Below are 15,131 nucleotides of genomic sequence, written 5' to 3'. Positions count from 1 at the left end.
TCATCATTTAAAAGAAACTTTGAGTAAGGCTTAGCAGGAATTTTAATCCCCATTTCATAAATTAGAACGCTGAGGGTTTGAGAAGCGCTGTGTGGGTTCTCAACGTCATAGAACTAATAACAGGTGAAATTGCAGTGTAAGGATGAGACTAGTTAAAAAAAAAAAAAGAAAAGTCCAGGTCTCCTGCTGTTCTACTATTTTGTGAGCCAGGCAGTTATGGTTCAGGAGAGGGCCCTGGGAAGCAAGGATCTGAGAAATTTAATTGGCACTGAAGTAAGAGACATAGGCAGTGGACAAGCCCATGACCTCACTCCTCACGCATGTGTGCCTCTGGCCCACTTAGGCTCCACAGTTGAAGCCAGCCACAAGCTGGCCCCCAGTGCCCCGCCCAGGTGACAGAAAGTGGATCAGTCATTGTCTGGAGGTGAGGAGGGATAGGGAGTAGGGTGGAAGGGATGACTTTGAATGAGTTAAAGAGGAGAGTTTAGAAAATAATTTTTGAGTGAGGTCCATGGCAGACTGTCACTAGCAGACCCTATTGGTCCCGGTCCATTCATAGGAGTCTTGGTGAAATGCTCACCAGAATGGAGATGAACCAGAATAGGGCTGCTGAGGGCTTGTTTGAGATGCTATTAATGAACGCTTGCTATGGGCTTCCTTGGGCCAGGCCAATGTACTCACAGGCCATGGAGATAGCTGGGAGGGAACAGGTATCATCACACCTGGGGAGTCTCTCTGATCAAACTACTGTACCCTCAGATGAGTATGGGGACTGGGACTGTGGGCAGGTCTGGATAGGCCACTGTACTCACAGATACACAAGAGAGCTGGATCTGATGGCAAACCAGATGAGGGAACTTGGACTCTTCCTAGATCAAGTCATTTACACCCACAGGCATTCATGAATACTGGAGCTGGGGATAGGCTAAACCAGGCCATAGCACAAACCAGGCCGTAGTACCTGCTAGCCCACATGAGAGCCAGGATCCAGGGTAGGCCTCGTGGGAGTTTTCTGTGGGTCTCTTGGCCAGGGCGTAGCACCCGCTGGCTTGCACAAGAGCTGGGTCTGGGGACAAATAAGGCTGGGCTAGGCAGCAGCATCTGCAAGCTTGTGAGAAAGTGGTTCTGGTGGGTGCTCCTATGGGTCTCCCTCATAGCACCTGGTGATGTGTACAAGGGCTGGGTCTGGGGGCAAGCCAGGATGAGATTCTTAGGGGTCTCCATGACTAGGCAGCAATACCCACTGGCATGTGTAAGAGCCAGGACTTGGGGGTGTGCTGGGCCAGGGTAGGCCACAGTACTCACTGCTGCACGTGGCAGTTGGGTCTGGGGTGGGCCTGGTAAGAATGATTAGCTAGGTCTGTGGGCAGGCCTGCCAGCTAAGCTAGGCTGTAGCACCCACTGGTGCACGTAAGAGCTGGATCTGGGGGCAGGGAGGGAACCTTGGGGGGTCTCTCCAACTAGACCACAGTGGACTGGGCTAGGCTGCAGCACCTGCTGGTATGTGCAAGACAGAACTGGAGTAGATTGGGACAGGCTAGGCTGCAGCACCCACTAGCTCAATGTGAGAGCTGGGGCTTGGGGGTATTACTGGTAGGATTTCTTGGGGGTCTCCCTGACTAAGCCACAGTACCTGCCAGTACAAGCAAGGATTTGGGGATTATTAGGGGGTCTCAATGACAAGGACACAGTACCCACTAGCACACATGGAGGCTGGGGCTGGAAGCAGACTGGGCTGGACTGGGCTGGGCTACAGCACTCTGGCACACATTAGAGGCTGATCCGGGGACAAGTTTAGCAGGGGTTCTTAGGAGTGAGCCCAATAGGATCACTCCACCCAATCTCTAACCTCAGGGACCATCACATGGTCCAGGCTCAGAGCATGTGCTATGGGACTGGGCCACTACCATTGCTGACTCCATGTAAAGATAGATAACATATCAGGATGTGCATGAAAGCCAACCTTTCTGATTTAACAGAGAAGCTTGAGTACCACACCAAAAGATGGAAAGAAGAGCAGATTGAACAGTGCTACATGCCAGGTTTTCCAGCAAACACCTAAGGCTATAGGCATATTGATACAGACATGGAGAGCCAGCAAACATGGGAAGTGTTAGTTCACACCTGACACAATGAATACTCAGAACAATCGAGATGCTCAAGTAACACCCTCAGGATATTCTCCCCCTCTTCCATCGGGGTCCCTGGCATGACAGCTCTGTCCCCCTGGTGCTGATGTGATCCAGCAGTAAGAAGTAGCACAGCAGCTATCCTCCCCATAGTCACACCACCACCCCCCCGCCTCCACCCCATCCCTCTCCATCCAACCCAGAGGCCTGCATGGGTTTGAAATCCCTTCAGCTTTGTAACAAACATTTTTTATTCTTTTTTTTTTTAAGACATTTTATTTTTATTGGAAAGGCAGATATACAGAAAGGAGAGACAGAGAGGAAGATCTTCCAACCGATGATTCACTCCCCAGGTGGCCGCAACGGCTGGAGCTGAGCCAATTCAAAGCTAGGAGCCTCTTCCGGGTCTCCCACACGGGTGCAGGGTTCCAAAGCTTTGGGCCATCCTCGACTGCTTTCCCAGGCCACAGGCAGGGAGCTAGATAGGAACCAGCGCCCATATGGGATCCTGGCACCTTCAAGGCGAGGACCTTAACCAGTGCGCCACCATGCCAGGTCCCAAACATTTTTTATTAAGTAAACATTAAAGTTTTAAGAATGAAAGTAATTATTGTTAGGAAGGCTATAGGAACAAAGATTATTTAGCCTTAAAGTTGGGCCCCAAGGGCATTGGCAAGCTGGTCAGTGTACCTGCCAGTGGGGCCATGGCCTTGTCTACTGCCCTGGGCTCTACGGTCCTGGCTGCCAGGTTGGCCCCCGTGGCAGTGGAGGAGGAGTCGGGCGACAACACGGGGCTCGGCCTGTTTGAATAGAACCAACATCCCCTCAATAAAGCCTTTTTACATAAAAAAAAGTTGAGTCCAAGCCTTCAAACAAAAAAGTATGGACTTTCCTTGGTAGGGCTGAGCAAAGGGAGATGGACCAGAAGAATCTAAGGAAAAGGGTCAATTTCTTCCTCCCTAGTGAGAAGTGTTAAAGACATTTCAGACTCTTTAAAAACAGGATAAACTCTCTTTATTCGAGTTTTGAGCCAGAATTTGCCAAAACCTGGCTCTAATGAAAGATTCCATTCAGGCTGAGGGTCACATCACCCTTAGAAATTGTGAGGTGGCCTCTGAATCTGTCCTATATTCTGATACAATTCCAGGAGGCTTTTTGCTTATGACTTCCCTGCTCTGCATCTTAGCATCTTCAGAAAGTTGTTCTAGCAGCTGTGGCAAGTTTGATCTTAGCTCCTGAAAGCTCAATTTGCATGCTTCTTGCATCTGAAGCCAAGTAGCCGAGAGCTTAAGGCTAGGATCTGGCTTAGTGTCCATGGAAGGGACTGAAATACTGCCTTTTCCAAATCTGTCCCCTCTGCTGGATTCCTCCCCTGCTTTCTATTTAGCCTTGGCTTGCATTAATCTTTTGACCACTGGGGACTAACAGGCTGGCAGTGAAGACCAAAGCAGTGCCCTTTCTGAAAGACCAGAGAACTGAGAGACCAACTGCAGCCCCAGGCATCATATTAAGCCAAAGTCTCTGTTCTACTTTTCTCTGCAGCATGGGTGGGAGCTCTGGCGATGGGCATGATCTTCTTCTGCTCTCCCATTGTGAGTATATTCACTGACCGTCTGGGCTGTCGAATTACAGCCACGGCAGGGGCTGCTGTTGCTTACATTGGCCTTCATACCAGCTCCTTCACCAGGTAAGGCTATGGGGGTGGGGGCTATTTGTCATTTCCCAAGGTTGAGGGGTGGCTTCTTTGTGGATTTCAGCTAGGAACACTCGTCACTGTCAAATCCTTGGTGACCCCAATCACATAGATCCCTAAGAGGCTCTACTCGTAGGATTCCTGGTCCAGTAAGACTCACCTAGGTAGGGATCCCGGGACACATGGTGGGGAATATCCCAATGAAAACTCAAGAGTTCCAAAGAGTGGGGAGGAGCCTCAGTCTGGTACTACATAGAGCCGGGGCCCAAGTTCAGTTCTGGCCACTGGATGGTTATGGAACTATTAATGAGTCCCATTTCTTTCTCTTGGTATGAATTTCAGTAACATCAGGGGTCCCTTCCAGCTCTACCATTCTAGTCCTCTTCAATGTGCTATACTTCTCACAACCTTGCTTTCCTTCCCAGGAATGAGCTTCTTGAGTAAGCCCATATGAACACCTAGCATCCAAGGAATCTTCAATAAGTCTTAGGTTAAGATCAGCAGAGCCCAAGACTGTCAAGCATTTCTTTCTCTTTTTTCAAAGGTTTTCATTTTCATTAATTTAGTTAATGCAGAGACAGACAAGGGTAGACCGGGGGATGGAGGATTGATTCTCTCTCTGTCTCTCTCTTCTCTCTCTCTCTCTCTCTCTCTCTCTCTCTCTCTCTCTCTCTCACACACACACACACACACACACACACACACACACACACACACACACAGTGTGTACTCTGCCTTAAAAAAAAGATCCACACAGGAATGGGGATGTTCTGCAGCACAGGCCCACAGGTCAGCTAGGACTAGGCAAAACTCAAATTCTAGCTCCCCTGGTCTCATTGACAGATCTTGGTGATGTCAGGCAAGGAGCAAGCTACAAGTTCACTTTATGTTTTCTGCCAGCCCTGCAGAAACATGTATACAGGGTAGGGGAGATTATGACATCACACCACAGCTTGAGGAATATGGAATTCCTGAAGAACGCTATTGACTTTCTGCCAAACACGAGTTGGAAGTTATGTTACTCCTACTTCCAATCTGTCTGGACTGATGTGGGACATTGCCAGCCTGGAGACACAGAAATTACCAGTGTGACATCTTGAGTGGGGGCAGGGTTAACTTGTCAGAGATTAATTTTGTGAGCTCAGCTCCCCAGAGAAGGCTGTGACTCTCCTAGTCTCAGGTTCTATTCACAGTGGAACTGGCATTCGACCTGTAGGAATTTCTTAGTTCCATCCTACTCAACAGACACACGGGAGAACCATGTCCTGTCTGGGACCTAGTCAGCCTTTTCAGAGCAGCCACTCCAAACCTTTTTAAGACCCCTCTGTGGTGGTTGGCTTCACTTACCATAACCTTGCCTGGTTCCTTGTAAGGAGGAGATATGCCTCAGAAGTGGCTCTAGTGTCAGTGCTACATGGCAAAAGCTTGTTTTGTAAGACTGAGCAGAAAAAAAGTGTAAACAAATTAGCAACATACGGATCCCATTTCCCTTCCAATCCACATGGGCTCGGTTACAGGAGGGAAAGCTTAGATGCGGTGTTTTCCTCTGGCAGCTCTGTTGAGGCACATTGGAGGAGGTGTGCTATTCAGCTCCTAGCCCCCACCCTAGCCCAATTGCTCTTTCTGTGACGACATCTTCGGAGTCGAGAAACTTTCTAGCTGGCTTCATGTCCAGTGGAAAAATGGTCCTAGTTGTGGTTAGAGATCCATGTCATCCTTCCTGGTGTCTCAACAGTGTTGTGATGCCTTTGGATGACATGGAACAGGGCAGAGAACAGGCAGAGCTGGTGAGAATTTGGCAAGCCCAACTAAGAGGGCCTCCTGTTCTGGGGCTCAGTTACAAAGAGATACACTACTCAGCACTATGAACTGAATGCTATGCTTTACCTACCATGAAACTCCAGCCTGAAGGTCTAATTTCTGTCCTTTAATAAGGCCCCCATCTCAGGCTATCTCCATAGGATGCTTGCAATCCAATGGGAACAGGTCCCAAGGGGCCTGATGGAAGAGGAACAGTGGCTTAGCTCTGTGTTCTGAGTGGAAATCACCCTTTTGAAATTGAAATTCCTGCTTACATCCACTGATTTCTAGCAGCTATACAGCAACAGTGATGACAGACACGCTAGGATCATGAGGGGTAGCACCACATCATGTGTGCTGCAGAGGTCCAATCTTTTAGTACAAAGACTGGATCTATTTCTGGGAAGAACTGCCTGACCCAAAGAAGTGTTAAATAATGAAGTGGACAGATAAGCGCTATTGCAAAATAGATGGAGGCATCAAAAAGAAAACAAAACTCTTCACTAAACTGTGCCAATATTGTCTGGAAGCAGGTCGCTACCAAACCTGACTTTCCTATGGCCTTTCCCCTCTGACACTTTGCGTTCTGTCACAGAATCTCATGGCGACAGCAGAGCCCGAGTTTAAAGCCAAGACCTGTCTTACTTGGCCAGGCCCACAATGTTTTTGAGAGTCTACTTGCTGTGTTACAGTTGGGCTTCTCTAGGGAACACATCCATACCACATCCAGCAACAGAGGCAGGGCTTGGCAAGTTGAAGGGATTCCTTTCCTCAAGATGCCCTAAGAGCCTGGGAGATCCTCCAGAGCCTGGAACAAACAGCCATGGGATATTCAGACCCTGAGCAGGGTTGCAGAGGGGGATGTTTCTCAGAAGATCATCAGTCATTCTCCAAAATATCAGAGCATTCTCTGAGCATGGAGAACACTGAAGAGTCCTATGAAGGGTGTCAATCTTACAAGATCCTGGCTACTTGCAAAGTCTTATTACCTGGGATAAAACTTTGATCACCAGTATATCCAGAGTGCCTGGGCAAGCAGCAAGGTAAAACTGCTCTTTCAAAGGTACTGATTGACTACCTGTAGCCCCTCACCCAGAGTTTGCATAGGTTGGCTATGACTCTTTCTTTCTTTCTTTCTTTCTTTCTTTCTTTCTTTCTTTCTTTCTTTCTTTCTTTCTTTCTTTCTTTCTTTCTTTCTTTCTTTCTTTCTTTCTTCTTTCTTTCTTTCTTTCTTTCTTTCTTTTTCTTTCTTTCTTTCTTTCTTTCTCTTTTTTTCTTTCCCTTTGTAAAGATTTATTGGAAAGGTAAGAGTGACACAGAGAGAGGGAGAAACAGAAAAGACAGAGATCTTCCGTCTGCTGAATGACTCCCAAAATGCCCATGACAGCCAGGGATGGGCCAGGATTGAAGGCAGAAGCCAGGAACCCCATCTGAGATTCTTAGGTGGGTGGCAAGAGCCCAAACACCTGGGACATCATTCACTGCCTCCCTGGTACGTTAGCAGGATGCAGGATCACAAGTGGAGTAGCTGAGACTCAAATCAGTCTTCTGATATAGGCTGTGGGGGTCCCACGCAGTGGCTTGACCTCCTTGCCACAATGCTGGCCACCATGGCTTTTTTAAAAGAGCATTTCATTTTGATCGGTAGCTAGGATTCATTATGGAGTTGCACAGATTTAGACTCAAGCCCCAGCTTCGCCAACTCCCAGCTGTGTTACCTTGGGCCACTTGTTTTACTTCTCTCTTCTACTGTCTCCTTTGCAAAAAGAGAAGTCCCTGTTCCTTATCTGTTCTGAGGCACAATGGCAAATGGGGCTGTGGGTAAGGGTGGAAGGCATAGAGTCTCGGGAGGCTAAAACAGATGGGACAGGGGGATTGCTGGTCAAGTACTGAGTACTGCTCTCTGTGTCTCTCCCACAGCTCACTGAGCCTGCGCTACTTCACCTATGGGATTCTCTTTGGTTGTGGCTGTTCCTTCGCTTTTCAGCCATCCCTCGTCATCCTGGGCCACTACTTCCAGCGTCGCCTGGGTCTGGCCAATGGTGTGGTGTCTGCTGGAAGTAGCATCTTCTCCATGTCCTTCCCCTTCCTCATTAAAATGCTGGGGGATAAGATCAAGCTGGCTCAAACCTTCCAGGTGCTGAGTAACTTCATGTTTGTTCTCACGTTGCTTTCACTCACCTATCGGCCCCTCCTGCCCAGCTCCCAGGACACCCCAAGCAAAAGAGGTGTTCGTACCCTGCACCAGCGCTTTCTGGCTCAGCTCAGGAAGTACTTCAACATGCGAGTGTTCCGCCAACGCACCTATCGCATCTGGGCCTTCGGGATCGCTGCTGCTGCCCTTGGCTACTTCGTTCCCTATGTCCACCTGGTAAGGAATACCAGGGTGGGCACATAGCACTGGCCCCAAGAAGCTGCCCTCAACTTTCCTAGAGACCCAAGGGAAAGACACCAAAAGAACAGAGCTAGTATCTTTGGGAAAAGAAACAAAGCAGTGGTTGGAGAGGCCCAGAGAGAAAGGTTGAAAGGGAATTACAATGAAAGACAGGAGGTGCTCCTTGAAACGGAAGGGCAGTAGATAGGGCTATCTCCATGCTAACAGTGCAGATAGCTTTTGGTGGTAGACATTGTCCAGATGCATGGGACTGATCCAAATGATCCAAGACAAAGCTTCCTGTGGAATGTTGGTCTTTGTGGGTAAAAATTTCGTGTAAGATATAACATACTAGAGCTCTCCAGATTCATCAGGTGCAGTAACTTCTGGAAAGTATTAAAAACCTCCTGCATCACAGAAGGCCATTTCTTTCACCTGGAAGCTGCCAAGCTTAAATGACCACAGAACTGTGGGCTGCAGTTAGGTGTTAACCTCTGCAGACTTCATTTCTTAAAACATGCCTTGGAAGCTTTGTTCAGAAGTTAGTGGAGCCTTCTTGCCTGTTGACCGGATGCTTCCCCAGCCTATCAGTGCTGCATCAAGGAGTGGGGAGATTGTAGAGGAACCCTGGGATTTTTCCTCAGTTGTTAAGGGTATATGGTGTGTTGCTTAGGCTTAGAAGGACCTGGGAGGTAACTCATCTCCACCCCCTGCCCCCGCCTGCCCACCACTATTGCTCAGAAGCCCAGAATCCAGAGAACCAAGGACTAAGTAAAGCCTCAGTCTATTAGAGACAGAGAGCTTCTCCTAGAGCTAGGGCTCCAGGGGAGGAGGATCCAGGAGAGGAGGTTCTCAATTCAGAAAAATAAGCAAATAGAGGGTTCCGGACCTGCCAACAGTTTACCAGTCAGGTCCTTTCCTCCTCCTTTTCTGAGGGACCCAGTGCTACTATTTTTTGCAGATGAAGTATGTGGAAGAAGAGTTCTTGGAAATCAAGGAGACCTGGGTGCTCTTAGTGTGTATTGGAGCTACTTCAGGCCTTGGGCGTCTTGTGTCAGGTCATGTCAGTGACTCCATTCCTGGACTTAAGAAGATCTACTTGCAGGTGAGTCTGATCACCTTTTCACAGGAAGGATAGGGACAGCCTCAGTCTGCCACACATTCTACACATGCTATGTTGTTCCAAGCCTTTGGGACAGGATGGTAGTGTGTGTTGCTGCTATCTGCCACATGGGAAGTCAATCAAATCCTCTGAGAATCAGTTTTTTATCCTAGGGAGAGAGAGAGAGAGAGAGAGAGAGAGAGAGAGAGAGAGAGAGATTGCTCCCAGCTACTGGGTCACACTCCAAATGTCCACAGTGATCAGAGCTTGGCTGGCCTAAAGATTCACAAACTGGCGACCCAATCCAGGTCTCCCATGTGGCTAGCAGGAACCCAATTACTTGAGCCATCACTGAACCATACCAGGGTCTGCATTACAATGAAAGACAGAATTACTAGAATCAAGTATCACTCTCAGGCACTCCAATGCAAGACACAAGCGTCCTAACTACCAGATAATTTATTTTATTTTATTTATTTTATTTTATTTTATTTTATTATTGTTCTTTGATACAGTTTAGTTGGCATTGGGGTCTCCCTTTCCCCTCCCCCAAATCCCCATCCCCTCTCCTCTACCAGAGAATGTTTAAAGTAAGTTTTTGTTAATTATGGATCTAAAGTTGTGGGGAGGGTTGATTGAGGCCAGAGTCACCTACAGATGCCTTCAGACAAAATGGCTACCATTTCAGCTCTCCATTGTTTCAGAGGGTCTTGGGCCTCGGCAAACGTTTGTGGCATAGTGCCTCTCTCCTGTAGGCACAGTCACAGGGCTATCACTTCATATTTTCAGAATGATTTGTGCTCAAGCACTGGCTCTCAAACATGACCCTATCAATGGACACAAAAAGGTGCCAAGAAAGGCCAGCCTTCATTTCCCCTCTCTGGGCTTCACCTTCCTCATTTGTGCAAAGAGCTTTTCCTTCTGTACAAATAGGGAGCATCTGTGTGGCTACTCAGAAAACAAGGAAACCTGTGTCACTGTTAGTATGAAAAGATTAATCCCATTTGCTCTGAATGCAGTCTGCTGCTCAGGTTGTCTGTATGGCAATGGTCTTACTCTTCTGGTTTATGCATTTTGTTTTTCTCAGCTGAGACAGCTATGGAGGTGCCCAAGTGCAGGATGCTGTGGCAGCACAAAGGCTGCTCCAGAAAATAAGTCACAAATCTCCCATCAGCAATGTGATTGTTGAATTCATTTGCACTCATCTCCAGGGCAAGCTCTGAAAGCATTTTGGGTAGAATCTGACTACACTCACAGCAGGGATTTCTCTGTCTCTGGTAGCTCCATGTGCTTTCCCAAATACCCACAAATGTCATAGACAAGGACATGCTGTATTTGTGTGTCACCTTGCAGGAGCTGGTGAATCTTATTTATCAGAGCTAGGGACACCCCTATGATACAGCCAGTCCTACCTTTTGTTACATGAATGGGAAAACTGGGAAAGGCTGACATAGACAGTAGCAGCAAGGCTGAGCTGCTATACAGTATTATTCTCATATTCCTCTTACCCTCAGTGATGCATGGCAGAGCCAAGTTGTAATTTGGCCAAGATCAAACTCAGAGCCTACAGTTCAGGTACATTATTAAACGTTTTTTTTTTTTTTTTTAAATCTCCTGTGCAAGTACTTTAACTCAGTGGCTTTTTACATGGGAGCACATCGGGTTTTCCCAATCTCTCCCACATGCCACCTCTTTGGTCTTCCCTGCCCATATTAGCAGCTCCACTCTGCCAAAGCATTCTAAAGTCAGGGTAATCTGGCATTGGGCCATGACTTTATCTTGAGGAGAAGCAGCAGCCCTGCCCGGCCTTGCAGTAGCTCACGTACATCTCACAGTCCTTAGGAGAGAGGCAGGACCCAAGCTGATTTTCTGTTGTGCAGAAGTTCCAGAGGCCAGAGAGACACTAGTTAATTAGAGGCCAAGTTTGGTGTAGGTCCCAGTGCTTCCGCTGACTCTCCTACTCACTTGTTCCTGTCCCTTCTCTTTACTCTCACTTGGCCCAGTTCTACCACTTAGAATAATTTAAAATACTTTTAGAATATGAGAGGACTTCAGAAAGTTCATTGGCAGCAGAAGCAAAAGATATATTTAAGAACATTTTAATGCTAAAACTTGAAATCCATACAGATCCAGCAATCTCCAAATAGTTCATGGAAAATGTATACACTGAAACAACTATGCATGGATTTGACCACTTTGCATTCAAATAAACTTTTTTTTGTCCATTTTCCCACAAACTTTTTGAAGCAGCCTTTTATAACTGAAACCTCTCTTTCCTAACTTGGAGTCCAGCTTGTTCATTTTACACATTGAGTACCTCAGACCTAGAACAGAAGACAGTGGATTAACTGCTCCTTTCTCCATCACCTAAACTTGCCGTCTTTTTTCCCTGAGTCGGGTGTAGTAGGAAAGGCCTACAGAGAGCACAGTACCTGGCTTCAGGCTCTGAAGCACAATCTGTTAGACCCTGTGGTTCCTACTGTTGATGACAAGCACATGGGTCTGGCATCAGCCCTTGCACAGTCTGCTCAGAAGAAAATGGTGACAATATGCATAGCAGGCTCACTTTGCACCATTTTTTGAGACCTGATTCCATTTCCAAAAGAGAATTTTTTTTATTTCTTACTTCAGCATGGCATAAAAAAGGATATTAAGATGCAATAGATAATAACTAGAGCTGATTAGGATTAGTGGATGGGATTGTTTATATTATATAATGGCACTAATTCTTTCAAAAAAGAATTTATCTAAAAGGTGGAATAACAGAGAAAGAGTCTTCCATTTAGTGATTTACTCTCCAAATGCCCACAAGAGCCAGTGCCAGGCCAGTATCTTCTGTGCTCTTCCCAGGCACATTAGCAGGAAGTTGGATTGGAATCATGACATAGCCAAGACTTGAATCAGGTACTCTGATACGATATCCAGGTGTTACAAGTGGAGCTTAACCTATTGTTCCAGGTAGCCTATCTCCATGGTATCAGTTCTTAATTGTCTTAATAGACCTGATTACCCAGGGGGGCTGGTTTATGGCTAATAGTTGTGGGTGACTCTCATAGAGGAGAAGCTGCTGTACCTAGTTTCTTGTTCTTAGCATCTGCTGGGCTACCTCAGAGAAGTATGAACAAAGCTCAAAGGTCTTCTAACAAAGAGACGTCCTCAGCATTATTCTACCCAGAAAGCTAACCAGTCAACCCAACAAACCCACTACTCTCAATAATAAAGAAAATCTGTATAGCATAAAACATCTTTGATCACCTCCCCTGGACTCCTTCCATGTGAGCTTGCCTATTGGCCAACTGTGAGCTATTGGAAAATCCTTTGGCTTGTGAAGACCTCTCTAAACAGATCAGATTTTACTGTTGACCTTGGGACCACCTGGCTCCTGTGGCTGAAAGGGGCTTGACAGGAGGCCAGAGGTCCTTTCTCTGCCTGGAGCTCAGATCCTCAGTCTGCGTCACTAAAACAGTTTGCCAATGACTTTAATCAAAAGGTCAGCTGTTTTCAGCAGAGAGGAGAAAAATCTAACCCCTAGAAAGGCATTTGTTTCTTTTGGAGTTACTTTACTGAGCTCTAAGAAAATCTAATGGCCAATCAGTGCTCTTCGGCTGGCTACAAACTCTCTAGACACCCTCCTAGTGACTGGATTCCCCTGAAAGATCTTTTGTTATCTCCTCTGAGTGTGTATCCAACCCAGAGTCTCCCAGATCCTCGCCCCCCCCCCCAGAGTCATGCTGTCTGAGATGTCTGACAGAGATGGTATGTCCCATGTCCTAAAGCACAGGAAACCTGATGAAACCTAACCCACAATTGTGTCCTTCATGACAAACTGTTTTCTAAAATGAAGCCTCCACACAAATGACCAATGGCTTCTTCCTCACTTTATACCTTCCATTCCGCTACCTACCAACTAATTTTCATGCAAGCTACACTCATTTTCTTCCTTCTGCCTCTGATACCTTGCTTGGATCCAAAACACCAATAAGCCCCGATTCCAGATCCCAACCCCTGGAACAGAAAGCAGATATAGCAACTCCCCTTATCTCAGAGTCTAGTGAAAAGATAAGTATTTTCCAAAACGATTTATTTGGGGGTTGGTGCTGTAGCGTAGTAGGTAAAGTCATGACCTGAGATATAAGCATCCCTTATGGACACCAGTTCATGTCCCACTTCCTTCACTTCCAATCGAGTTCCCTGCTAATTTCCTGGGAAAAGCAGTAAAAGATGGCCTGAGTGTGTGGGCCTCTACTGCCCATGTGGCAGGCCTACAAGAAGCTCCTGGCTCCTAGTTTCCACCAGTTCAGTCCTGGCTGTTGAAATCATCTAGGTTGGGGGGAGAGTGAAGTAGCAGATGGAAGATTTCTCTTTCTATCCCTCTTTGTCACTTAAGGCAAAATAACACAGAGATTTTCCAATGCTGGTTTACTCCCCAAATGTCTGCAACGGTTAGCGATGGGACAGATAAAAGCCAGGATCCTAAAACTTCATCCATGTTTCCCACATGGGTTACAGAATCTCATGTCTTCCACTGTCTTCTCAGGTACATTAGCAGGGAGCAGGATCAGAAGTGGCTCAGCCAGGACTTGAATAGGGGCTCTGATATGGGATGCCAGTATCATGGGCAGAGACTTACCTCCACTGTGTGCCACAAAGCCAGCCCCAAACACAATCTTCTTAAGGCCAACAGTTATGTTTTCCCCAACCCTCTCAATCCTGATACAATCACAGTGAAGTAAAGGCTCTCTTTTAAAAGATTGTGAATCCTTCAACGTAGGTCTTAGATGTAGCTTAGGGTACCTATTTAGTCCAAGTACTTTTCCCTATTAACATCCCTGGTGCCACTTTATGGACAGTAAAAATTAAGATCTGAGAAAGGGAATGCTATTTGGTATATGGTCTTTGACCTCAGGCCATTGCTCCTCCAGGTCCTCTCCTTCCTGCTCCTGGGCCTGATGTCCATGATGATTCCTCTGTGCCGTGACTTTGGGAGTCTCATTGTTGTCTGCCTCTTCCTGGGCCTGTGCGATGGCTTCTTCATCACCATCATGGCTCCCATTGCATTTGAGTTGGTGGGCCCAATGCAGGCCTCACAGGCCATTGGCTACCTCCTGGGCATGATGGCTCTGCCAATGATTGCTGGGCCCCCTATTGCAGGTAAGACTGACCTCCATGGAAGGCATGGGTCAGGGAGCCCTGTCTTCCCTGATGAGCTTTCCTGAGTACTTCTACTTGAGGTCTCTTTTCCTTGTGTTTGCTTTTTAAGAAGCCTCATCAGAGTGTCTGAAATCCCTTCTTGCTTCGTGTAAAATTAAACACAGCACACAAGCATGGATTCATCGGGGAAAGGGGTTTCCCATGAATATCTGTATGTGTCAATGGAGTTTTTAATGCAGACAGCATGGGTCCTTCCAAGAGAGTAGAGAAAACTGGGTTTCACCATCTTGACTATTCTATTATCCAGTATCTCCTCACTCTTTCCTTGAGTAAGTGGTTATTTGCAAGGCACGTAAGTAGGGAGATAGGAGAAAGTGGGTTCCCAGTTTTATTAACATTCAGAGCTGCCCACCTCTTCTTCTAACAGCTTCTGAGCTGGACCTGTAGAAGAGAATTGACTGACAAAAACCCCAGGACTGGGCCAGTAAGGTTCACCTTCACAAGCAGTAGCACAGCCATCTTCAGTACTCTCAGCCTCTCCCTGTACTCTTCTGGGAGGGCATTGCTGGCACCCCAGGGGACTCAAGAAACAGAAAATCTAAAGAAGTGAGAGCTTCATTCACTTCCTGTGGAGTTTATGACAGACCTTTCCCAGGCCAGTCAAGTGGGCTAATTCAATAACCACTCTTCGAACATCAATTACATGCAAGATGTTATAAGGGTACTGTGTGACCAGGGCAATTTTTTTCTTTTTAAGATTTATTTTGCTTATTTAAAAGGCAGAGAGAGAGAGAGAGAGAGAGAGAGACGGAGAGAGAGAGAGAGAGACAAACAGACTAACTGACTGACAGACAAAGGGAAAGGTAGAACTCTTCTATGCAC

The 15,131-nt window shown here is 46.9% G+C and overlaps 1 protein-coding gene across 1 annotated transcript in view; it reads left to right on the top strand.

Annotated features, from left to right (window-relative positions):
* Positions 1-15,131, top strand: part of SLC16A2 (solute carrier family 16 member 2) — a 119,444-nt gene that overhangs the window by 102,689 nt on the left and 1,624 nt on the right. The window contains exons 2-5 of the mRNA XM_040999940.1: positions 3,672-3,816; positions 7,543-7,993; positions 8,958-9,101; positions 14,021-14,249. Coding sequence (XP_040855874.1) covers positions 3,672-3,816; positions 7,543-7,993; positions 8,958-9,101; positions 14,021-14,249 — 969 coding nt within the window. The remainder of the gene's footprint in view (positions 1-3,671; positions 3,817-7,542; positions 7,994-8,957; positions 9,102-14,020; positions 14,250-15,131) is intronic.

This window comes from Ochotona curzoniae, unplaced genomic scaffold (genome assembly GCF_017591425.1).
Source record: "Ochotona curzoniae isolate NIBS_2020 unplaced genomic scaffold, NIBS_Ocur_1.0 scaffold_1852, whole genome shotgun sequence".
NCBI lineage: Eukaryota > Metazoa > Chordata > Mammalia > Lagomorpha > Ochotonidae > Ochotona > Ochotona curzoniae.
This window is presented reverse-complemented; position numbering and strand designations above follow the sequence as displayed.